This window comes from Falco cherrug, chromosome 3 (assembly GCF_023634085.1).
Source record: "Falco cherrug isolate bFalChe1 chromosome 3, bFalChe1.pri, whole genome shotgun sequence".
NCBI lineage: Eukaryota > Metazoa > Chordata > Aves > Falconiformes > Falconidae > Falco > Falco cherrug.
Genome location: NC_073699.1, coordinates 59,091,845 through 59,117,636, shown reverse-complemented (window position 1 = coordinate 59,117,636; position 25,792 = coordinate 59,091,845). Strand labels below are relative to the sequence as shown.

Genomic DNA, 25,792 nt, shown 5'->3' with positions numbered 1-25,792 from the left:
AATCTGTTTACTAATTTAATAGCTTGCTTGACTACATATTAATGTATTATTTCTAAGTCACTTCAGTAATTTGTTAGGTGTTTTGTTACCTAGCCTCTGGGTTATGTATGTGTGAAGGAAAAAAAATTTGATTAGGATGGTAAGCATGAAAATCTGTGTTCTGTTAGGATGTATGAAGATCCTTTGTGGATTTATGCCTAAGCTACAGCTTATCCTGTGAGACACAGTGCTAATGAACATTGTGTTGTATCTCTGACTGACAGCAATATGTAGTGAGGAAAACCTATCAAGTTGCAGGTACACACACAAAATCGTGTTTTATGTTGTCAACACCTAAATACCCATTGTGCCTGAGAAATGTGGAGGCTTGAATTTCATATAGGTCCTGGTACCTGGCCAGTGAACTGAATTCCTCCCCAGGCCTCTGAAGTGAGACTCAAAAGTCTTATGCAAAGCACTGAAGAGAAAATGAAGTGGAGGCGCCTGGGGCTAGCTGGCACTGACATAAAACATGAAAGAGAAAAGGAAACATCTACGATGTAGGATTTCTATCAAAAGAACTTAAGGGTCACAAGTAGGGCTCTTCACTGGTCCATGACATATTGGGTGTGGGCAAGCATTTCCCCACTAGATACAGAAAAGTCTTTATAAGAAAATGGGTTGGGATGAAGTTAATGATTTCTGTGTTGTTAAAAAAAAAGTGAAATTAAAGAAAGAGACTAAAGAGACTATGCCACAGATTTTTTAGTGTAAGTTCCAGTAACAGACATGTTCCCTTTCTGGTCAGTCTACAGTGCCTATGATCACACTTCCTTCCACTAAAGGTAAGATCATGTGATGGGTGCAATGATAAAATTTGCACAGTGTGTAAATTTAAAAGAAAAAAAACAAAAAAAAAGAATGAACAGATAAAGTCCATTCTCGGAAGGGAAGAATGTGGGCCTATTTAAAAAAAAGATACAACAATCAATACAACAAATATTGTATGTGTGAAAAAAGGGTTTGTTTTCAGCAAAAGAAACCAAATCATTGCATCTCCATTTTTTTTTACTTTTCCTGTAATATTAGTTTTAGTTCCTCATTCTTCACAGTTTTGAAGCGAGTCGTGAGCACTTACATCAGAGCTGCAACTGCAACACATTTTTTCACTATGTATCAGCTTGCTTCTCAAAAAACAAACAATCCTGAAAACTAATTCCTGTGCAGTTTAGACTTCTTCAATTGGTTTATGGAAGCTTTTATCCTGCGTTTCTTATTTCAGCTCCAGAAATTTCCCTTGACCACATAAATATTGTCCTAATTAGGAAATGCAGGATGGGAGCCACCTGAATACGGTAGCTGAATGCCAGTCTAACTATCAAAATATAACTTCCTATTTATGTATTATTCACATTGAAACAGCTGCTCCATCTCCACCTTATGACATCACGATACTTGAGAGTGTTCGTGACTCGATGGTATTGGGATGGAAACAACCTAAAGTCGTTGGTGGAACAGAAATTACCGGCTACTACGTGAATTATCGTGAAGTGGTTGATGGAGTTCCTGGGAAATGGATGGAAGCCAACATCAAGGCCATTAGTGAAAGGGCGTACAGGGTAAGAGGTTAATTTCTGTTATTGCTGTGGGTGCAGATAATATTTCCAAAACAGACCTCAAAAGCAGATTCAGATGAATTATGATTCAGTGTACAGATTGCTGTTCAGAGGGTTTTATATCTGTGATAACAAATTTATTTAGCTCTGTTAAACGTCTGTGCAAAATGGTCTGTGCACTTACCTGTTAGTCTGGCACCAACTGTCATCTGTGAATTCACTACTCTAGACATAGTCTGATCTTTTGTAAGTCAGCCCCTCACAACAAATGGCATTCCTACTGGGCTTGGTGGACCTACCCCAGTGCTTGCTGGTGCTGGAACCAGCTCTGTGCCAGCTGTGTTCTGTGATCACTTCTTGACCCAATTTAAAGACAGAGCTAGCTACAACCTTGTTGAGCTGCTTCACAAATGAAAAGCACTGCCAGGACTGAGTTGCACCCCACTGTGAGGACACCTCTTGCCTTAAGTGAATTTACTCTGTATTAAGAGACAGATTAATGTGATTGTTGAGCAATACCCTGCTCCCTCCCTGGCTACCAAAGTGTCTATCAATAGGAAAAAGGTTACAATTAGAGCATGCCAAGACCACTCATGTATGCTCCATTGTGGATTAGGGGAAAAGCCAAGATAGTTATTGCCTTATGTATGATGTCAATAATGCTTTCATCTATTCAGGCACTTAAAAGCACACTCATGGGTTCAATAATTGTCATTGAGACTTTTTTCTAAAGCCGTAATCCAAAGTCAATAAGTACCATCTCGTTAATTCTGCAGATTCAAAACCTGAAGGAAAACATGGTGTACCAGTTCCAGGTGGCTGCTGCTAACCTGGCTGGGGTTGGGACACCCTCCCTACCCAGCCAGCCCTTCAAATGTGAAGAATGGACCATTGCTGTACCTGGTAGGATCCTGAGTGGGAACTGGAGGTTACTCACAGCCCAAGGGTGCTCTGCAGTCGGTTGCCTAAGTTCTCAATGCTTTCAGTTTCCAGGGGAGTCAGTGGGCACTGAAGTTCATACCTAGGCTTGAATCTCCATCGCTTTGATTTAGTACATTTACAATGATACATTAAACAATCCGTGTTTAATCAGTAGCATTTTACAAGCAGCTTGTATTTTCTTTATCTTTCCTGCTTGGCTCCTGAACTGTGTCTGCCACTTTGCTTCCTAGTTTAAATGGTAGGCATAAATACCTGTCTAAGGTACAGGGCAGAGAAGAATGAGGTCCTGCAACCCTTGTCTCTGGTCAAGATTGCTGGCCTTTTAACACTAGTTGAAATGAATGAGAACAACCTTCATTGACTTCAGTGGACTTTAGAGCAGTCCTTGAAGCAGCACATTAGCTTAATAATTAACTTATTTCCCTGAGTTTGGAGATTACTTATTTGTTTTGTTTGTTCATAAATATTTGATCAAGATACCAGCCTCAACGATTTTTTGGTTTTTGGGCTAGTCTTTTTAATAGGCATGGGTTGTATTTATATCAGGTCTAGATATGATACAGAGGAGCTGTACATATTATGTCAGCTCTAGGTGTACAACATGGTGTCTGGTTTTGTTTCTGAAGTCTGCACTAGCTCCTTTGGGATTTGTTTTGATATCACAACTTCAGCTTTTACCTTTCAGGGCCACCCCATGATGTCACATGCACAGAAGTTAGGAAGGACTCTTTGGTTTTACTGTGGAAGGAACCAGTTTATACTGGTCGTAGTCCCATAGTTGGTTATTATGTTGATATGAAGGAAACTGAAGCAAAGGAGGAACACTGGAAAAGTGTCAATGAGAAGCCACTTCAAAAGAAATTCTTGAAGGTAAATTGCTTAAGATTCAAATACTGGTATAACAGTATAACCTTGAAGAAGTCAGCCTTCAATAGCATCTTCCTGTGCTGATCATGGTTCCATTTAATAAAAGACATAGTAGTCTATGTTGTGCCAAGGATATATACTTGTAATGCCTGTATAGTCAGAGAAGACAGTAACTCAGAAGACAACCTGGTATGACAAGGCTAAAAATAAAAGAAAGCACTGCTAAACCCAAATACCACTCTTGTAACACAGGAGGCATCCCTAGCATTTTCTGGTTCAAGAGCAAGATAGGTATGGCAACAGATGGCACAAAACCAGATGCCATGATAGTGTGGCAGGTGATCATTTCTAATAGAAAGTACCTTCTCACATTTCACAGCAAGTTAAACCCAAGCTTTTTGTACTATTATGCTACATCATTTTGTGGAATGACTTCTAAATTAGGGTTCAGCAGTATCTCAGTTCTAGAGATATGTCTGAAGTAGTTTTGCTATTTGTATGCTTTTCAGAATATTTGAAAGACAACTCATTTTAAAGTGTGATCCTTTTATATAGGTTTAAAAGGAGTATCCACAGATGTTATAATGTCAGTATGATTCCTGAAGTCACTATAATTAAATCTGTACAATTAAATGCCCTTCTGTTTCTGAATAGGTGTGGCTGCCACTTATTACCCTGATAATTTCATTTTTAAAAGCCAGATCTACCTGCAGTAAAAGACTATGATGTTTCAGAGGTCAAAGTACATGAGTTAAAAACATCCTGTTCCAATAACAATGCTCCTTTTGCAAAGAAATCGATGACAGTGATGACGCTGTCTAAACGTTAGCTATGCATACAAGGAAAGAGCAAGCCATACAGATTAGTCATGTCACTATGGAACTGGAAAAAAAAAAAAAGAGGAAGAAATATTTGTCCACTGTAAAAGAAGGGGGAAAAAAAAAAAGAAAAAAAAAGAAAGGAAATATAACTATCAACTATCCAGACTGATCTGTAATAAGTGTGGAATTAAAATCAGTGTTTTGTAACACATAGTGTATGTATATTTGCTTCCTCCAGATAGGTGGCCTAAAACAAGGTGTGAGCTATGTGTTCCGTGTGCGGGCAACAAACCAAGCTGGTGTTGGGAAACCATCTGATGTCACAGATCCTGTCGTAGCTGAAACACGACCAGGTTTGTTAGAAATACTTCCTCTTTTTCATCATATTTAAACAGGTTCCTGTTTGTGTGATGTGTTTGCACACGGGCTGCATGCAGTTTGACCCCCCTCAAGTAAAACTTTTTTACTAAGCAGGAAATAAGTTAAGGGTAATATTTGACTTTCATGTCTGGTATATTTTAAGGTCAGAACAGATTGTCTAACACATCCAGGGATACAAAAATACAATAAAGCTGTAAGATTTGCATATAGCTATAGATAGATGCATAAGCAGAGGACCCACCAAGATCAGCTTGACCAAAAAAGGGTACAATTGTATATTTTGCCTTTCCTATAGTAAACTGGTTGTTTATGCTTTATCGTTCTCCTTTCTTTAGCTTCTGTAATATGTCTGAGGAAAGAAAGGGTAAAAGAAATTACTTTTTTTCCCTTGGCCTTTAAAATAAAGATTTCAAAAATGTAATGAAGTCACTTTGGAGGCCTCTCTCAGTAGGAATTCAAGTGCAACTTGCTGGAGTCATCCTTGAAGGCTGGCTCCAGCGTGGCTATAATGCCAGCAAGAAACGCAGGAACTGGTGCAGAGGCAGAATCTCCACACCTGGAATTTCAGAAAACTTCTGAGTTTTATTTAGCTGTACAGGTAACATAAGTGACTTTGATCGAAGTCAACACCTTTTTGTCACTAAGTCCCTAACAGAAAACACAAGCATGGGCTTATGGCTTAGTCATCTATAGACTATTTTAGAAGTGGAGGGTCCTACAAGGTGGAGAAACAAACTCCCCGATATTTTAACCAAATCTGGTATAAGGTCAGTATGACGCAAGAAGGTACAGAGGTACAACCCAGCCTGGATCCACCACACACCCTTTTTCCCCTGACAAGTTCCCTTCCTTCAGCTGCAGATTTTCATACCTGATCCCACCTGGGAAGATTTCTAAGAGCCTTACAAGGACAGGAACGGAGGCAGGAGCGGGCTGTGGGCAGGCAGCGGGCAGGCAGGGCAGCGCGGGGGCCTGGGGCAGCGGGGCACGGGGAGCACAAGTGGCAGCGTGGGGGCACAGGCGAAGGAGGTCCCTAGCTGGGCAAACAGCCGACTGACCTGTCTGCACAGTCAGGCTGATAGCTGCTCCTGCCTGGAGGAACAGTCGGGTTTTATTTGGGGTGGTATTGACTGTGAGGTGTTGAGCAGCCATCACTGCCCATCAACAGTTCCCATTCCCACCTGGCTGCCTCAGGAGCATTTCCTTGGGATCATTCCCCTGCTTCTGACTCCCAGGTCCATTTTTACATCTCCTATTCCTGCAGCAGCACTGGCCCAGCTCTTATAAATGCCTGGTCTTTATGTCCAGGGTAATCCTGAGGCTGTAAGTCAAGAAAGTCTGAAAAAGGAGGTCTGAAGCTGGGGTGTAAAAGAACTGGAAAACTCAGAGTGGGGAGACTGGGGTGACTGCCTGTGAGACCATTACAATTCAAAACAACACACCAATGTAAATTTGTGAAGATGATCATCACGACAGAAAAAAAATTGTACAGTGATTTCCGTGTTCACTTAAATGAGACGCACGCCCACCTGGCAATATAAACTTGAGCAGAACATTTGGTTTACAGACCTCACCAGTAGAGAAGAAGCTACATCTTGGGATCATGGCCTTTTAGCAAGTGAGGCCAGGCTTCACAGGTGTAATGTCTGAGGGATCACCAGCAAGTCAGGGTTTGGCACAGCGAAATCTCAGGGAAGCTGGAAATGGCTTACTTGTACAAACCCGGTTGACCCATATTTTGAGCAGAGATCTGCAGATATGGCATCCCCCAAACTAATCTTCTTAAAAGTATTAAGAAAGGACAAAAGGCTAATTAAAATAATTATTTCAGAAAGCAATCTCTTGGGGAGGCTGCCACCTTTCTTACTCAAACCACACAAATCTCAAGAACAATCATACAACTTTTTAAAAATTATCACAAGTCTTTGAGTGTTGCCCAATGAATTCTGCCTTTATTACCACCCTGGATGAAGACAAAATAGTGTCAGATCTCTCTAGACAATCCCTGCTAGTATGTTGCTTTTTGGCAAATGTGTAAAATCACAAGATGACTGAGCTGTCTAATCAAAGAACGTAAGTAAATAATATCCTAAATTAAAATATTTGCATACAACTGGTACTAACTGTCTTTATCCACTGAAATGTGTAAGTATAATGATGCGATACTTTACATCTACCTTCTCCTGTTTGAAAACCACATTTAATTTTTACAGTTATCTTCTAAAATTAAATTAAAAAACCCACCCATATAAACAAATACCAATCCAGGCTACCTTTGAACCCTAACTTTGTCTTTAGACAAAAGCACTTCAGTGTGTGTGTATATTACAGGAAGCAGGGGAAATGCAGACTGCAACTCTTCCCCATTGCTGCCCTCAGTCCTTGTGCAACTTTGTGCAAAGCAAAAATTGTGATTCTGCACCAGTCACTTGAGAAAGGCTTGAACCTCAGAAATTAATGAAACCTTGTCCTGTTCAGCTTTTCTGACTAGCTGTATTCAAAATGGTGCCGTTAACTCCAGTGTTTTGAGGCTGTCTGCTTTACCTTCATGCTACCTCTTTCCTTTTAATGCATTAAACCACTCAGATAAATGGAGATTTGATATGACATCTAAGTATTTTATTTCTTGTGATGACTTTAAGAGGCGGTCTAGGTGATATGTTGAAACCACCAAGCTGTCTAGAGGAGGGTAACTACGACTGCCTCTTTGGTTCCACTTTATAGGATAGATGGAGACCTCTAGTCAGTAATTTAAACAGATATTTTTTTTTACTCGTGTAAATATTAGAGGTAAATGCCATCATCATTTCTGAAAATAAATGCTATGTATTGTTATCATAATGAGAATGCCGTAAAACAAATATAAAACATCCTGTCCTTCAAATGAACCTTCTGGCTGTAATTCTTTGCACATTGCATAAACTGCCATAAAAAGATTCATGTGCTAATGATCTACAGGAAACTAAACATTAATGAAATGTCAAGTGATGAATTTGCATATAATAAATTAAATTATAAAAAATTTGCAAATATGTTGCTGCCTAGTAAAATATTTGTAGACCTTAGACTTCATTTATCAAATATTAGTACTTAGTGCTTCATTACTGCAAGGGTTGGTAAATAACAGTACCAAAATGGGAATATTAATCTCATCTTTCATTAAATGGTTATGCCAAATTATAAAGACTAAGAAAGCTGCATGTACACAAATTGTCATTACAGGAGCTACTCACAGTGCTGGAAAGGACCTGAATAGTATTAGGATGATGAAACAGAGATCTCCTTGTATGCTTGAGGCTCATTAAGAATTATGCTGAAAATAAAGCATTTAATCTCAATGTCAGGAATAAGGCTTTTGTCTTTAAGGTACAATACTTTGTGGAAAAGTGTGTCATTAGCATTCTGGGCAGCCCAGAATTGTCTTAGGCTAAGTAACATAACATGAGTGGCCTATTCAGATGCAAGATCCAGCTCAGAGCTGTTTGGAAAAGGAGGCTGGACGTTCTCCAGCACCTCTCAGTGCACATGCTCTCCCTGACATTCTCAGACAAGTTGTTGAAATGAAAATTAATGCCACAGATGACGGGCTTGCTGAGCCTCCCAAATCGCAGACAAAATTCCCTCAGCTTCACTAGGATGCGAGGGATCAGTATAGAGGTGCCTTTGGGTTTCTGATCTGAGATTCAGCCCCAGGGCCTTTTAGAGGACAAACTGGGTCACTTTATCCAGCTCAAGGACTGTAGGTACTGGCAAAACAGGGTGGGCGACTTAAGCAGCTAATTGCAAATATTCGCTCCCTTTGTGGGCCGAGGATTAATGCTGCAGACGGTAGCAGGGCCAGGTGCCAAGCACAGCAATTAAACCAACCTCCCGGAGTGAAGCCAGAGTCACTGAAAATGTGCCTCAGTTGCACAAGTGTGCACTGCTAGGGTAACTCCATTGTTTCCTCTTCTGCCTCCTGCACCTCTTCAAACACCCACATTTGCACACGGTATTCCCTGTAGAAGTTCTTATCTTACTAGAGAATAATAAAATCATGACGTATAACAAAAGTTCTGTCTACCCCTTACCATGGAAAATACTGCTATTTAATATTTCAAACATTTAGTGGATTTAAAAGCTTGCTTTATTTTTTTCCCTTCAGATTTTTCCGGAACAAATATCACTCTCATGTAGGCTTAGACTTGCTCAAATAAACCAGTTGATTTATGATGCTCTTTAATCTTTGGATTAGAATAAGAACAGTTCTTGTGAATCAAAAGATTGAGGATGCCAATGTTTGCAGCAGTTGATGTGCCAGCTGAGAAAATGGCAAGGATCTGTTTTAATCCACCCTATGAATGATATCTATATGCATTTGTTTCCTGGCTTCTCTGAGAAAATGGAATTGCCTTGTTCTGCTCTTTCAGGAACCAAGGAAGTGGTGGTTGATGTAGATGACAATGGAGTAATTTCCCTGAACTTTGAATGTGACCAGATGTCTCCAAACTCTGAGTTTGTTTGGTCCAAGAATTATGAACCAATTGCGGATGACTCCCGACTGAATATCGATACCAAAGGTGGAAAGTAAGAACCCTCAGGGGCAGCAATAGTTTCATGTTTGAGAGATCTAGACTGGTCAAAGAAATCCATCCTTTTGGATGTATGACCTCAGTAAGAGGTACCTCTGCCTCCATTACTGTGAGGCTACTTCATGAGTATGCTGTTCTCTAGCAAGTCCACATGCAGACCATTAGGAAGTAACTTGCACAGAATGAGTCAGATCTCCTGTTTAGGCAGTTTAGTTATGTTGAGGCATAGGGAGGGAAAATCTGTCTTCTGTCAGCCTATAACCTGTTAATCAAGGCAAATTATTATTATTATTATTCCTATTGTTATTATTTTAAGTCTCCAAAGGGTAAAATTACTTGGCTGCTTGCAAAATGCTTTTGCCATGTAATACTCTCACAATTTTTGGAGGTGCTGTAATAAGCAAGACTCTCTTCTGATGGCATCACCACAGCCTGATTTGGTAACTTCTTAATGCTCTACAAGCCTACTCTGTTTCTTCAGGCTTTTAACAGAGAGGAAGAAGTGGCAAAGGCACAGGTTCAGCCTATGAAGTGCCTCTGTGCTCTTCTAGCTCTAGAAACCATATAGAAAGAAACGGTGCCTCACCACACTCATGGTATTGCATATGAAAATTGAATCAGCCTGTACTTAAATCTCCTTCCACGCTCACCCAAGACTTGACAGCGTGTTTTTAAGCATTCTTGAGCTAGGTTAAACTAGCTATCTCCAGCACTTTTGGTGCTATCTGAGAGTTGTGCCATCTCCACTTGTGCTACACGTGATAGGACCTACCCTGGTTTATACTGGCCAGAGCCCTGCATTTGCCTCTTCAGTCAGAGCAAAAGCTAATACAAGACTATTCTTATCTGGTGTTATAGACATAAGGGAAGGGGTTGGTTCAGACTGATCTCATCTTTCTATCAAAATGCTTTTTTTTTCTTCCTAAAGGTCAAAAGCTATCTTTAAGGATCTTGGAGAAGATGATTTGGGCATTTACTCTTGTGTTGTTACAGACACTGATGGAGTCTCATCAAGCCACACAATTGATGAGGAAGGTAAACACAATGTCTATTAAGCATGTCTGTTTTGCTTTCACATCTGTTTTTCCCTGCTGCTGTGTATCTCAGACCCATAAGGCATACACACCTTGTATTATTTCTTTTATGTCTTTTGCAGAAATGAAACGCCTGCTTGCTCTGAGCCATGAACGCAAATTCCCAAGTAAGTGAATCAAATATGTCTGTAGGGAAATGTTCTGCATGCAGTGGGGTATCACAAAGCTCCTGCCACCATCAGCTGGGGAAGTCACTATAGTATTTTCAAGTGAAAGGGGTTTTGCATTAAAAATCTAAGATTCCTTTATTTTTTTCTCTTTCCTTCAGTACATTTGGGTATTACTGATGTTCTTCCTGATTTGTTGCAGGCTACTGGTCTAGCATATAGTAAGTCTGTATAACAGCTGGAGAATAAGTATCCCATTGGCTTTGTTTCTTCTGTGGAACTCAACACACCTAACCTGATTTGAAAACCAGAATTTGAAAAATTCTCTAAGTTTGCTCCAACTGAATTTAACATAAGTTAAATTTAAGCTTAACAAAGCTGTAGTAAATTCTGCTGTAATTATATATATATATATATGCAGAATTATCCTGACGAAATGAATTCCTCCCCTCTTTCCTGTAACACATGACAATATGAACAACCTTCCTGCTGTTTAGGGTGGTATATTTGTCAACCCCACAGACCTTCCATACCTTTGTGATATCCTGATAGTAGCACAACTTGGTTATTTTCACTGGAATGTAATTTGAATAATTTGGAAAAAAAAAATTGGATTGTGTGATGAGTCCTGTTATACACAATGAGACAAGATGTGAACCTGGTCTCATGCTCTCCCACGGCATTCTCTTCTTTTTCATTCTAGGCACGAAAACTCTTGCTTATGTTTTAACATCCTCAGCTTTGCATATGCACTGGTGGCACCTCTGCCAACTCAGCCCACATTGCGCCTCTCAGCCCAGTCAATACTTGGATGCAGAAGTGGCCTTTTTGCCCACATCTTCTCTCTCATTTCCTTCTTGTCTTTTCCATATCAGCTCTACTCTTCTCATCATATTATATCACCTTTTGACAGCTTAATGACAGCCCAAGCATCCCCTTGTTTACTCCTGCTCCTCCCAGTTCTTTCCTCCTAATTATATCTTCACATTTAAAGACAGTCATCACAAAACCTTCCTGTTGTTGCATGTCCTGACGTGCCCTGACCCTTCTCTTCTGAGTGCTCTTCCATGCTCTGTGTTCATAACCAATGTCACAAAATAAGCTCCTCAGGACATAGATCATGTCTTCTTTTTTTTTTTTTTTTGCATTGTACTAGGTAACAGGACACTTCTAGTTGTGTATGAGCTTCCAGGTAGCACAGGCAATAAGGGAGATCACTGCAGAATATATCTTTAAGGAGGAAACTATCTTACTTGCTTTGGCCATTCCAGGCCCTGTGGACACTAAAAAAAAAATAATACTACAAACAGAGGTTGAGATATACCTGGCTATGCCTATGAGGCTAGAAAAATAATGAGCTTCTATGGATCAACATGAAACCTTAGTCATATCTCCAGATAATATGTTTGAGGATTACCCAGCTTCTTTAAAAAAATTAGTTGCTAGGCATTTCTGATTCAACATGAGCTCCTGTGTGTTGCATTGTTTGTATTTCTGAACTGCACTTAATTGTAACTTCTGCTTAGAAATATCTGCAGCCTTACAGAATGCAACTAAGTATGGGCATGATAGTGTACTGGTGCTAGGTAAAAATGAATTGTTCTAGCTCTTCAATTGAGCAGCTGCCTGAGGACTCCCTCTGAAGTCCTCAGAGTAACTTGTGATGCTATACAAATCGGATGTAAAACCTGGCAAGCATGATGGCTGGAAAATGCCTAAAGTGGCTGTCAGTCAGTGCTTATGGAAATAGCTTAAAATAAGACTTTTGCTCATGGAGGACTGTAATGCAGGTTTGTCCAGTTCATTTGGGTGGAGAAGTGAACAGCCTTTTCCCAGAAAAGAATTCTCTTGCATCCTTTCAGCCCTTTATTTAACAGCTTTTGAGACACTTTCCTCTTTTCGCTGTTAGAATAAGATATTCATAGTTAATTACATGCAAACCAAGTGGGTGTTTAAAATTGCCATAGAGCTGACAATGAGACAAAAGCAGTGCAGCCTGATATCTATTCACACCTTCTCCCTCTTACTTCCACTGTCTCCCATAGTATTTCAGTCGCTTTGTTTGGAGAAATTATGCAAGACCTGAGATTCCTTCTGTTTCTTATGAGCAAAGTGATGTGCTGGGTGAGAAAGCATCACATGCACCACTTGCACTGCTGAGGCACACTCCTATGGGGTCGTTCTTTGCCTTGCTCCCTTGTGGTAATGCCGTCCCTTCAGGCTCCAGGCTTTCCTCTTTCTGGTTAAGCCTGTGTCTTTTTCATAGAATCATAAAATCATCTAGGTTGGAAAAGACCTTTAAGATCATCAAGTCCAACTGTTAACCTAGCACTGCCAAGTCCACCATTAACCATATCCTTAAGCACCGCATCTGCGTGTCTTTTAAATAGCTTCAGGGATGGTGACTCAACCATTTCCATAATTCTCTTTTTTCCCCTCACCTCCCAGAAGCCTTATTTTCACCAGAGATGGGTCCTGTGCTGCTCAGCACACCCGCAGGTGTGGGAGGGCGTAGATGCGGCAAAGGGTTGAGCGTGGGAAAGAAGGACGTGGGGGGTCCTTACTCTCAGACTTTCTTTGGCAGTGGGATGGGATGGCAGCTTTGCTCCAGAAGGCACCCCAGTTGTTTAGTATGGTGCCAATGGAAAGATGAGAGCAATTAGACACTGCTTCAGTCCCAGTCCTCTCTTGCTGTAGCTGGGCCTTTGCATACACGGAGCTAAAAGAACCAGCCCTGCCCTGGGATTTGTCTGGCAGGTGTGTCTTTACACTATCACCAGGCTATATCATCAAGCATTTTGCAATGTGTTTGTACACTGTCCTCAGCTGTTCCATGTTACACCCTAGCGATGCAGACTTTACACTGCTGTGAAAGTGGAGACTGGGGGAGAGTTCACATACAACATACGTACTTCCCAGAGTATGATTTCTGTGAAGAACCTGAGCATTCACTAAGACAGCTAAAAATTATGGAAGCCAATAAAATGAGCAATATCAGAGTCTAAATGATCATGTTTAATGTTGCTGATTAAGACATCTTAAACGAAAAATTAAAGTGGATGCAAGCTGAAGGCTTTTACTAACAAGAACAGGGAAAAATGGAAAAAAAATTTAAAAGATACTAATATTATCTATGGTATAGTACCCTTTACACTATTTTTTTCCTGCTAAGACAAATAATTGGTCCATATGTAGGGGTTTCCATTATTTATAGGTAAAGAAAATGTATTGGGGAGATCGAGGGTACGTTATGATACATGGTAAATTCTGGAGGTAGAGGTACTGCTCAGCAAAGGATCAGAGTGCTTACAAAAATATCCCAACCTGCAGCTCAGCAGCTGACTTTCTAATCTGGCTTCATGCTTGGGGTTTATTTTTGTGTTTTTTTCCATTGAACCAGTTCACTGTCTTAGAGCAATATTGTTAGGCAACTCATTAAACATGGGTCTGTGCCATACAGACTCACATCATGCTGCAGAGATAGTTGCAGTTTACCTTTGAAATAGCCTGGTATCAGAATGGAGCATAACTCAAATCCTGAACACTTCCAGTCTGTACAGACCTAGTGATTGAAGGATCAAAAGATTAAATCTTGACTCTCATCCCATGTATATGTGGGTGGAGAGGCATTCTGTCTATATGAAGAGCTGTCATAAGTTAGTTACCTTGCATGCAGTACCTGAGTATGAAAGGAAGAAGTGGTGTTCTGAGTATAGAAGAAAATAGTTGTTGGGGCACAGGCAAAGTATATGCCTTATTCTTTTCTTTCTTCTTTGTAGCTGTCCCACTTGCCTCTGAGTTGGCAGTGGAAATTTTGGAAAAAGGAGAAGTGAGATTCTGGTTGCAAGCTGAAAAACTGTCTGGCAATGCAAAGGCCAACTTTGTTTTTAATGATAAGGAGATTTTCAATGGAGAGGTAAGCCTTTTCATTGCTCACATGTGTTTGCATTTTTATGAGTATCAATGAATATTAATGTCTCTGTCTCAAATATACTTCCAAATAGCGTTCCACATTAATGCATTTTCATGAGAAATAACATATGTAATTGAAAGCATCATTAGAAAGATTTTGTCCATAGTTCTGAGCTCCAGATGAATTCTACTGGGCGCAGTTTATAAAGTGGAGTTAAATGACTTCCTGCCATCCTTGTGAGTATCACGTTCCGTTAACTAGTGGCGATCATACGAGTTCCTGCAACAAGGTAGTCCCAGGTAAGCAGCTACTGTGGTCTTGAAGGAGTCACTGCAGTAGCCCAGATTCATCCTGTCTCCTTCATCTATGGCCCTAGCAAACCTGTGTGCTTGGTTCTCACCTCTCTTTGCTGTTTGGAGGAATTTATTACAGCAGAGCATGTTACTCCCACAGACATGACATGGCATGCTTTTGTTGCAACGCTGATGTCAGGTAGAAGGCAGAGATGGAGCATTCTACACAAAAGCTTGTAAAAGTATAACCATCTTCAAATAAAGTGTTTTTCTGAAGAGGTGCAAATCTAAACCTTTCTAATGAAAAAGAACATGGTACATGCATACAACAGGCATGTCACGTGCTTGTATAGTACCATTAAATAGGCTTCACCTTTAACAGATTTCTTATTTATTTGGTTATACATTTAAAGCTGGAGCTAGAGATAGCGGGAATCTGAATAAGTGGGAATCTGATTAAAGAAAGCAGAATTTCACCTGAAGATACTATATAACATTTGACAAATATTTATCACTCTGATATCCATTAATCATTGCTTTACTTTCCATTCCTGAAGAAATATAAAATGAAGGTGGACCAGAAGACTGGCCTTGTTGAAATGATTATGGATAAACTCGAGGACAAGGATGAAGGGACTTATACTTTCCAGCTGCAGGATGGAAAAGCAACCAATCAATCAAGCCTTGTCCTAATTGGTGATGGTAAAGTGATCTATATTATGCGGTAGGCTGGAAAAATTATCCTGAGGTTACCTCAGCTGTCATCTTCACTTTCCACTGTTTTCAATACTAATAGATGTTCCAGTGTTTTTTCATGCCATATTGCTTGCCTGCCTCGTATAGTACAGGGCATGTGTGTCAACTGAAATTTTTAAAGTCCTGGGAGGGAGGGGAATTGTTACAGAAATGTAAAATATTGCAGCCTGCCATGGTTTGGTTTTCTATGTGTGGAACGAAAATTTCTAAAAAGCCCATTCAGCCAGGAGCAAGTAGTTGCACCTCCTAGAGCTCATGCAGCTTGTTGACTCTGGTGCCACTCATTTGCCTTCCTATTGAGAGCAGAAAGTAGCTGTATAATCGGGGGTTATGCTTCATCAGACATGACACATCAAACTTCTGATGACTGCAAGCAGCTAGGAGAATTGAGTTAGCCATAATCAGCTTCTGACACTTTGAAATGTTCAGTGAAAACCTGGCCCTATGGCAGGATTCTCATTGACCTCTAAGGGACAGAGCTGCACCTAACTGTTACAGTGACATTCAGCACCGTACAAATGGCACACCATGTCTAACCTTGGATTTTTTTTTGCTGGTTTTAATTCCTAGTATTCAAGAAGCTGCAGGATGAAGCAGATTTCCAGAGAAAAGAATGGCACAGGAAACAAGGTGATAATATGGTTACTTATAAGAATCACATATGTGTTAGTCTGTTAAGAGTTTGTTTATATTTCTATATGTTAATTTTAAATAGATGTTTTTTGTTGTTATATGGTTGCTTATCTTCTGAAGGAGAAATAGGAAAATAAAACCACATTAAAATATAACAGTATTCTTGTCAAGAAAAACACATTTGTCTTTGGTTTTGTATCATGAATAGCATTGATGTGACCTTTAAAAATATTTTTTTGTTATAATACATCTGTATTTTTATACAGGTCCTCATTTTGTGGATAAACTGGGATGGGAAGTTACGGATGACTGTAACGTGATGTTGAAATGTAAGGTAAGGGGCAAGGAAAACATTGATTACAATGTTCAAAGCACTTTGACCTACCACTACTTAGATGATGAGGGTAGGAAGGGACTATAGATACACCCTTTGCTTTTGTACTCCCAGTTGCATATTGGATACCGACAGAGCCTCTGAAGGCTAATCACGCTGGGGCAACTGCTCATTGTGTGTAACAAAATACCTTGGAAGATAGCTTGAACTTTTTTCTCCAGGTCTGTCAGCCACCCATTCAGGAAAAGGCACCTGAATAGGAATGACAAGTCTTTGTAAATCCTGGGACTTTCTCATTTTTGGCCATCATTGGATGGTAGAAATCCCCTGGGCAGGATTCACTAGTTCCCTGGGCTCCTTGAAGCTGTTGGCAGTCCTTTTTCTTTCCATCCCTGCTGTTTTCCCTCTTGCATCCCTCATTTTAAAATGGAGGCCTGCAATAACTCACTCTGATCAAGTTGTAAAGCTCGCTGTCCTTTTATGAGAGATTGAACAAGCTGGCCCATGTACTAAGTTCCCCTGCTCAAATGAAGAGAACAATTACAATGTGGTTTTCATCCATCTTAGGTGGCTAATATTAAGAAGGAAACACACATTGTATGGTACAAAGATGACAGGGAGATAATGGTAGATGAAGAACATGACTTTAAAGACGGCGTGTGTACTCTGCTGATATCAGAGGTGAGTGACTGTCCTTGTTAGCCCTCAGCTGAAGTCAGTGTTACGAATTCAGATGAACGATACGATCTAATCTAATATTTCAGCAGAACAATCAAAAAAGGAAGTGGGTTTTCAAAATGGAAAAATGAGGCGTCTGCGTTCTAGCTGGAGCAAATGTCTGTCTATAACTGCTTGTTCAGATTGTCAGGAAATGATGACAGAAGAGATAATAAGCTTGTCACTTCCTTTCTATGTCAGTTTAACAACAGAATGAAACCACATTTATGTTTCAAATAGCATTTGGAAAGCGCTTGTCACTCAGGCTTTCCGAGGACCACCCTCGGAGTCACCAGAGGTCTGGTCCCTACCCAGCCTTGCTGCAGGCTTGAGGGGGTGACCTGCATTCACCACTTCATTTCTTTGCTCTTGGTTCTTTGGCTGAGGAAGGGAAGAAGTGTCAGGACCCCCCGGGGCTGGAGGCTCCCCCACAGCTGCAGGCCAGGACCCCCCAGCCCAAGCCCATCCCACCACCCTGGCCAGCAGCAGGGCAGCTGGGGGGCACCGGGGGAAGCCCCAGCCTGGGGTACCTCCCTGGGGACAGGACATCAGCTGTGTTCGGGAGTAAAATCTAGACTTTTCTACAGTAACTGTTCTGAAAACTGGTCTTGCTGTTACAATACTGCAGTTTTCTAAGAAAGATGCTGGCACTTATGAAGTCATACTGAAGGATGACAGAGGAAAGGACTCCACTGAGCTACAGCTTAAGGACACAGGTCAGAGCCACTTTCTGCATGCTGTCAGCCACACCAGCTGGCAGCCTGGGTGCTCGCCTGCAAGCGGGTCCGGGGTACAAGCAATGTGTCGCCTTCCTGTGGCTTTGTTCCTCCTGTATACAAGGTCATCTTGTTAGAAAAAATGAGATTTTTCAGTTCAAATAGTGTTTGAATGCAGCTTATTGCATCTGGATTCTGTCTAATTTTGGAAGAATATGATGACTAATGCTAAGTGAAATTATAACGGGTTTCCTCAGGGGACCTTCAGTAGTGTAAGTTTACAAGTATAGAAAGAAATTATAGAATTACGTAATTTTAAAAGATTACACATTTTTATTATGTTTTGCCATTCATTTGTTTAGGGGCCTTCCCACTCAATGTGATTACTATATATTTAAAGTTTCGCTTACGTTTCCAAGCAAGAGGCAAATAACTCTATCCATTAGAATGTATATAGATGGCTTAGCATTCCAACTGAATAGTGTCATTTACAAAAAACCCCAAAAACAAACCAAAAAGTTTTGTTCAGCTGCAGCAGTATTCATCAAGGCTGCAGTTAAATAAAGCCTGGAAATTGTGGATTAACAGGCTATATTGCTGCATTGCTTACGTTTCTAATATGCTTTATAAGGTCAGTCCGATTTCTTTTTCAACCCTACTGGTGAGAATATTTCAGAGCCAGTCCTTGTCCTGTTATTGACTTTGCTTGAGCTGCAGACACAGAGCCTTAGTCTCTGGATTTTATTTCCACAGCTTTTGCAGATCTGATGAATGAAGTATGCAGAAGGATTGGTAAGAACTTCATTCTCTCTTCGAATGAATGACTCATTGTGACACTCAATGAATGGCTGCACGGCTGCATAAAACCATGTGCTCTTCTTTCAGCTTTATCTGCCACAGACCTGAAAATCCAGAGCACAGCTGAGGGTATCAGACTGTACTCCTATGTTACTCATTATGTGGAAGATTTGAGAGTAGGCTGGGTGCACAAGTAAGTATGCAAGAGCTTTGCAAATGCCAGTGCAATTTTGGTTTTATAGATTCAGAAAGAACCTGGATATATGAGAGGGGCGAGGCCCTGGTTTCTTCTCACCTCTTATGAGTCCTTATCTCATATGAGTTAGTTTCAGTGAATTACGTCCACATGAAACCAGTACGAATCAGGTGTTGGTGGTGCAGGGCCCTCCTGTTGTTTCCCTCATGAGACAGATAGTCCCATGCCATGAGATGCTGTCAGGGCTGTGTTGCTTCAGGTGCTTCCCACCTCCTAAATGGGAGCTGCAGCTTTCCCTGAATCAGTTTTAAGAAGTGATGCAAATATAACCTGAGAGACTGACAAGCTTTAAAAGAGGCCAGCACTGTGGGTTCAGAGATACCTAGCCTGGAGGTCTGCTTGTCTAGAAGCCACAATTCATGGGAACTGGGACAAGTGGGAATGTCCTTTTAATGCATGGGTTCATGTTAGGAGGCAAAGGAAGTTCAAGCGTGTGCCTGGGGCAGTAAAATCCAGACTGCTCCTCCTGTGAGTGCTAAGAACCTAACCAAGACGGACAGAAGAACTGTGATTTTTAAAAAGAATTTGAATGCCCAGCTCCCCACAAAATTAATGGGAGTTGCATATCCAGATCCATAAGACAGCTTTGAATTCTCAGCCAGCACAAACAGCACGCACTGGAAAACCCAGAAAAGTAAACAGCTTCAGATCTATTATTGCTATTCTTGCTGTTTCACTTCCTGTGGACATGGTAGTAGTTAGACTTTAGGGTGGAATCTGAATTACTTACATCTCAAGAAAACTCATTTACATGAGTTTTCTTGAGAGAATACCCAGGATGTGCTGTAGCAGTCTGGCTGTAATTATTGACACCGATGCTAACCAGAAACCTTGTCAGAGAAATGAAAGCTATTTGAGGCTTTCCTGTTTCTTGGCACCCATTTTGACCTGGTATCACCAGAGGTCCTAAGTATTTCAAAACTGCAAGTGAGTATGAAGTATTCTGAGTTTTTGCCCCTTCTCTCTTATTAATTTTTAGAAACTAGTTTTGTCTTGAAGCATATCAAATTAAACTAGAAAAAAGTGTTCTTTTCCCTTCAGTATATTCGAAATTATCAGTTCAAAGATTAAAATAAAATCAGTAGCTTACTTGACGAATATCTTTTGCCTCATCCAGGGCACTTAACTGCTTATCTAGGAAGCTGAGAAATTGATAATTTTGTGGAAGAGGATACATTTATGTCAAAATATGTTTAACTGTAAACACCAAAGCACAGCAGAGCATCAGAAAACAGCCCAACTGGGCAAACACCACTTGTGACAAAAGTGTGGGGTTTTTGTAGGTACAGCGCCGTATAGGTTTTTTTTGCCCAAGCAGAAACAAACCTATGCTAAAAAGAGAAGATGAACATTTAAGGATGCATGGATTACCCTTCAGAGATCAGGCTTTTACATTTGTATAACTCTTCTGTGGCTCAGGTCATAGGCTAAGATGCATAACCTTCCTGGAAGCTCTGAGGAGAGCTAGACCTTGAACAGGGAAAGACTGTCATACCAGTTCTGCCCAGCTGGCCTGCAGCTTTAGCAAGAATTTGACTTCAAAAGTTTCATATGTTGACGTACCATTGCTCCTTGGAAATCATGTAGTAACTGCAGATGTACTCAGTGACTCAGCATGAGCAAATCCCATTTGTACTCCAGTAAACTGAAAGAGTAACGTTGTTTTGTATTTTCCAGTGATACCCAGATTAGGTTTACAGACCGAGTGAAGACTGGTGTCACCGGGGAGCAGATCTGGTTGCAGATCAATGAACCAACTCCGCAGGACAAAGGCAGATACACAATGGAACTCTTCGACGGTAAAACAGGACACAAAAAGACAGTGGATCTTTCTGGACAAGGTAGGCCATTCCCTCTGCTAACACTGTGTGTGTGGGCATTGTACTGCGTGCGGTGGGGCGGGGGTGTCAACAGCAGGATCTCGCTACAGAGCTGTGACTGCTGGGGTTGTAGGGTCGGCGTGTGTACCCAGCAGTGTTTGTGGAGACAGTGCAACTTGTTTTCTCCAAGCTGTGCTCTTGAGTCGGAAATTATGAACAGCTTTTTCCTATTTCAAATAGGCGCTTACAGTTTGCCTACTGAGACATCAGCCCAGTTTCTGAGCTATCTTATAAACCCCCCTGTGTTGCTGGCATTGATTGGCAGTTTTAAGTACAAGCTGTAGCACTGAACGCTTTCTCTATCTCTTCCTTCCAAGTAGTAGTTGGAGGAGGAAGTGAGGGACAAGTTTGTTCTGTTTCTTTCCTACTGTATTTCTTTGATGGATATAATAGGGGTCCTTATTCTTCAGAGCTGACAAGACCTTTCATCAACATGATGAAGGACTGTTAGGGGAACAGCTGAAATTACTTGGATTGACTGTTGGAAGCTTTTGCTCTGAGAGACCTCTTGGATCCTAGGAAACAGATTAACTCCTTCCGACCTGTTGAGTTTCCATCCCCAGCCATTTCCACCCTTAAAGCTTCACTTTGGGTCTGCAAGCTGTGTAAGGGCCACAACCTTATAATCATCTCCCCCTTGCTCCTTCTGTACTCTATCTCCACTTCCTGAGAAAAGAGGTTTCTTCTTCCCTTTCAAAGCAGGAAAGGCTGACCTCCCACATGATGGTAGCCTAGTCTGAATTTACAAAGGAGACAATAGTTTGCTGTTTGGTCTGTTCATGGCCGTCAGTGTGATACTTCAGAGCAGCTGTGAAAAGCACTTGGGAAAGCCAGATGTCTTGTATTCCATAAGCCAGTGGTCTCCAAAGCAGGATGCATGCAAGATGATCTGCTGGGATGTGGGAAGAAAATATAAGAGAACTTCTGTACTGCACTTACATAATTTATAAATAAATATACATATAGTGGTAGTGTGTGCTCAAAAAAAAATTTAGATAGAGGTGTAAAGTGAAAAAAAGTTTGGGAGACCACTGCCATAAGCTATCATTTAGGTGGTGTGTTGTGGGTTTCTTCCTCTTCTTGTGAAATTATTTCAATCTATTGCTCCCCTGCTATCTCTTTGTCTTAAAGCTTGACTTTTAGAAGCAAAAAAGTGTGCTTATGTGTTCATACGTGTATATAATAGCTGCCATAGATGGCCTTTATTAGTTGAACCATTCAGCGTTTTAGGGTTTATACAATATACACCCATCCATCCATTAATATTTCTTTAATGATGTCTACATTTTAAATTTATTTCTGCATTTTAAATTTGAACTTGTGATGATTTATCTCTGAACCTACCTTTAAAATCAACTTTTCTCTTTACAAAGCATTTGATGAAGCCTTTGCCGAGTTCCAGAGGTTAAAGTAAGTATTATGCCATCTAAATACAGTAATGGCAGTCATAAAATAAAAATAGTGTTGGCTTATTTTGTGCTGGAGCTAACCATACGCTATGACTACAGAAGCCTGTAGGAGTTTTGCATGTGACTTCTTTAGTGTAACCCTTATATAACAGTTGAGTAATAAAGAAAAAGCAGTATTGCCAAATGATGAGAGAGAGTTTCCTTAATGGATTAAAGCCAGTTAAAAAGATAAGCAGTTTTTCAATCACTCTAAGTAAGCCTTAACTGAAATTGGACTTTCTTTTTGTTTCTTTCAATTCCAGGCAAGCTGCGATTGCAGAGAAAAGTAAGTGTGCCTTCTTTGACAATGGTTGCAACAAACTGTTTATGAAGGTTTTCTTCCTCTCCAGGAAGGTTGTGTGTTGGGAAAGAAAGGGCTTGTATACATGTGTATGTGCATGTGCTCATCCTAAAACAAGTTTGTCCATACACCAAGAAAAAGCATGGAGAGTGACCTTTTTGTGATTTAACATTGGTGCACATTGCAGCTAATCATATTGCAGTTATGGATTATGTTGATTTTTCCCATCTAAGCTCCTGTTGTCATTACCAGTTAGACTTCTCTAAAAATTAGCTTTATTGCTGGGATCTCTCATGCATGTTCTATGCACAAAAGTGACTTTGTTTTCAAAGATGGAGGAAATAATTTGGCTAATTCTGAACTATATAAAATGTCAAATGACTCTGCATTACATACAGAAATGGGTAAGAAAGCAACAGCAGCTTTTGCATTAAAGACAGATCCCTGAACCCTCTCATAGTTTTGCCTGTGTGTTAATTCCAACATAGCAACTAAAACAAAAGTATGTATTAACTACCCAAGGAATAAGTCATTAGAATTGAACTTGAACTATTGAGCTCAGTATTCTCCCTATTTACAGAAAAACACATGGAAAAAATGTAACACATCAAAAAAATCTCCCACTCCAGATGACTTTCAGACTTGTATAAAAATGAGGGCAGAACTGGCATTTGAAAAGTTATTGGAGAAAAATGTGTTTTTCTGATCTGAGCTAACTCCTCCTGGACATATACTCCAAATAGAGCGGAGCTTGTATATGTACAGTGACCCCCTACATGTCCCAGCTGAGACAGCGCAAAGGGGTCAGTAATAGTCCTACCCTGGGCATTTAGTTTTTAACCCTGGACCATTCATAAGGGGCTGGCATGTTAAATGACTTAACACAGTCCCATTCCTGGTCTCGTAGGGTTGTTATCTCTGTGCTGCAGAGCACATCTTTTACAGAATACATTAGAGGGCAACATTCTGTATAGTCATTTCCTTCCTCTGCTAGGCTCCACCAAGACATATAACGAACAAAATCCATATTCCAGGATAAGTGCACCAAAGACTGCATGTGATCAGTTTATTTGTATTTATGTAAGATTCCTATGGGACTGAGCTTAAAACTAGATCAGGTATCAACGTCATTTACACAGAGATGCTTACAAAGCGGTGGAATTTTAGTGTTGTCACTGAGCCTGAAGTCTCTTTGTATTTAGATTAAAACCTAATCTCCACCACTTCATTAGGTGTCATTCATCTCCTTTTGGAAACCAAAGTTTTTAGCTTATGTCACTAAAAATTTAGAGCACTGGATCTCAAAAATTCAGACTTCTTTTTGTGCACTCAGAAGTAACACTGAATTGATGGCAAAATCTGCAGGACACAGCACATGTACTTTAATTCCCTTCTGTAAGTAACTGACACCGGCTATCAACACATCTATTGCTGTGAATTCAATGGTTTTTTAAGTCCAAATGTTGTGCTAAGAATGCTGAATAGTTCTCTGCTAGTGCAGATATCAGAGACAAGTTTGTACTTAAATAAGGTAAAAAACTAGAGGGGAAACAAGATCTGGGACACAGTTGATTTTGAGACACTAAAGAAAATTCCTTTCATTTATTTCCAGATCGTGCACGGGTACTTGGAGGTTTGCCCGATGTTGTCACCATCCAGGAGGGCAAGGTACAGTAAAGTAACTGAAGCTTTACACAACAGCCCAACAGCTTGAATGCCTTTCAATGATGGGAAAATATTCACCTTTTTTTTTTTTTTTAAGATGCCATCTTTAAAATCTGCTACGTTATTTATTCATCCCCTGCCTTCTGTACATAATTCAGCGGTCTTGCACAGATGGGTTTATGTATTCAGGGCAGTGTCTTTTCTTAAGCATTAGATAAAAGTGAGATGACAATGTGAGCTGAAACTAAATTCTTTATATAACCAGCTCTTTAAAAATTCATGCATAGGTTTCACAGTTAGATTTTTTTTTTTGTAACAGGGTATCAGAGAAGTTTAATTCCTTTTTTTACAAAATAGCTAGTCATTCTATGTCTTTTGCAGTTAACTTCCTTGCGATGTGGCAAGATAGTCACACCCATCAAGGCTGGCTTTTAAATGGTGTAAAAGTAGTAAACCATAACAACTCAATTCTCATCCAGACAAAAGGAGAATGTTTTCTCTATTTCATCAGTGTGAATGAGAAGGAAGTCAAAAGAAGTCACTGGGGTCACGCTGGATTATATTAGCAGAGTTTAGCCGCAAGCTTATTGTAAGGCACTCCCAGAGGAACACGGCTACATTAATGCTTGAGCAAAGAACAGATGACCCAGAAAGTCAGTTCTCACTCTCACACAACCTTTTCCCAGCACGCTGCTTCTACAAGTTGCTGCTTAATAGTACTGAGACCAAGAAGCGCTTGTGCTTTGCTTCCCACTGGTCTGCCACTAGCCAGCTCCTCTTTATGGTGCGTGCGAACATTGAAATAGGGCACATGAATGTCATTGAAAACGTGTAACAGGACAGCTCCATTACAGCAGCCTCCTGATATTTCTGGCTTTATCTGGCAGTAGGTCAGCTGGGTTAGAAGCATTTGACTATAAGCTGAGCAGAAGTGTTAAGAATCTAAAATATTGATCTGAATTGCTTAACAATGCGAGATGTAGCATAGCCAACAAATAGTAGACTGCAGCAGTTCTGGGAAAATTAAGTATGTTGGCATTACAAAATGAAATAGCATTTAATTAAACCTTTCATTAAAGGATTTAGCGGTTTGGGAAATGCTGTAGAAGAAAGAAGCACTCCCATGAGAATTGTAACTGTAGGTAGAAGCCACAAAGAAACAATGAATTTGCAGATTCTCAGCTAACAGTGCTTGAGCTTGGGACCAGATTCTTATGCTGCTTTGGCAGGGGATAAATTTGCATGGTTTTTACCAATTTTAAGCCTTCTGCCAAAAGAGAGTTAATATGAACTTGAGTATAAACTCACTATAGCAAAATGTGTAGTGTTTATAAAAAAATGAGTTGCAAAATGTTACCTAGACACACAATGTCCTTGACCACAAGGACATTTATAATGTTTGAGTAAGTGACTGAAAACCTCCCAGAACTTGAGACAAATATCCCTGACCTTATGTTTCTGGATTCAGTAGATAATGTTTTTGAGAAATGCAGCGGGACAGAGTGATCAGGGAAAACTTTACTTGTTTGGGTGGTGTTGGCTCATCTGTCTATTGTTTGCGTATATGCTGGAGTGAGGGGAATGCACCTCTCTGTTGTGTAATTCATGCAAATTGCACAGTCACCCAGGATTCTGAAAAACAGAAAATGAGGTAGCAAAGGACTGGCAATTGCAAGCTTTGATTCTGAATAGAAGTGCAGCCAT

General features: G+C 40.3%; 1 protein-coding gene across 4 annotated transcripts in view; it reads left to right on the top strand.

The window, feature by feature from the left end:
* The window catches only part of MYOM1 (myomesin 1), an 81,456-nt gene that overhangs the window by 46,614 nt on the left and 9,050 nt on the right, over positions 1–25,792 (top strand). For all 4 annotated transcript variants that reach the window (XM_055703488.1, XM_055703486.1, XM_055703484.1 and 1 more), the window contains 19 exons: positions 1,402–1,598; positions 2,372–2,498; positions 3,223–3,407; positions 4,464–4,578; positions 9,016–9,172; positions 10,106–10,212; positions 10,334–10,378; positions 14,158–14,294; positions 15,142–15,286; positions 15,911–15,970; positions 16,240–16,307; positions 16,875–16,988; positions 17,653–17,740; positions 18,494–18,532; positions 18,626–18,731; positions 20,472–20,635; positions 22,048–22,084; positions 22,386–22,408; positions 24,036–24,091. In XM_055703488.1, the coding sequence (XP_055559463.1) occupies positions 1,402–1,598; positions 2,372–2,498; positions 3,223–3,407; positions 4,464–4,578; positions 9,016–9,172; positions 10,106–10,212; positions 10,334–10,378; positions 14,158–14,294; positions 15,142–15,286; positions 15,911–15,970; positions 16,240–16,307; positions 16,875–16,988; positions 17,653–17,740; positions 18,494–18,532; positions 18,626–18,731; positions 20,472–20,635; positions 22,048–22,084; positions 22,386–22,408; positions 24,036–24,091 (1,970 nt within the window). The remainder of the gene's footprint in view (positions 1–1,401; positions 1,599–2,371; positions 2,499–3,222; positions 3,408–4,463; positions 4,579–9,015; positions 9,173–10,105; positions 10,213–10,333; positions 10,379–14,157; positions 14,295–15,141; positions 15,287–15,910; positions 15,971–16,239; positions 16,308–16,874; positions 16,989–17,652; positions 17,741–18,493; positions 18,533–18,625; positions 18,732–20,471; positions 20,636–22,047; positions 22,085–22,385; positions 22,409–24,035; positions 24,092–25,792) is intronic.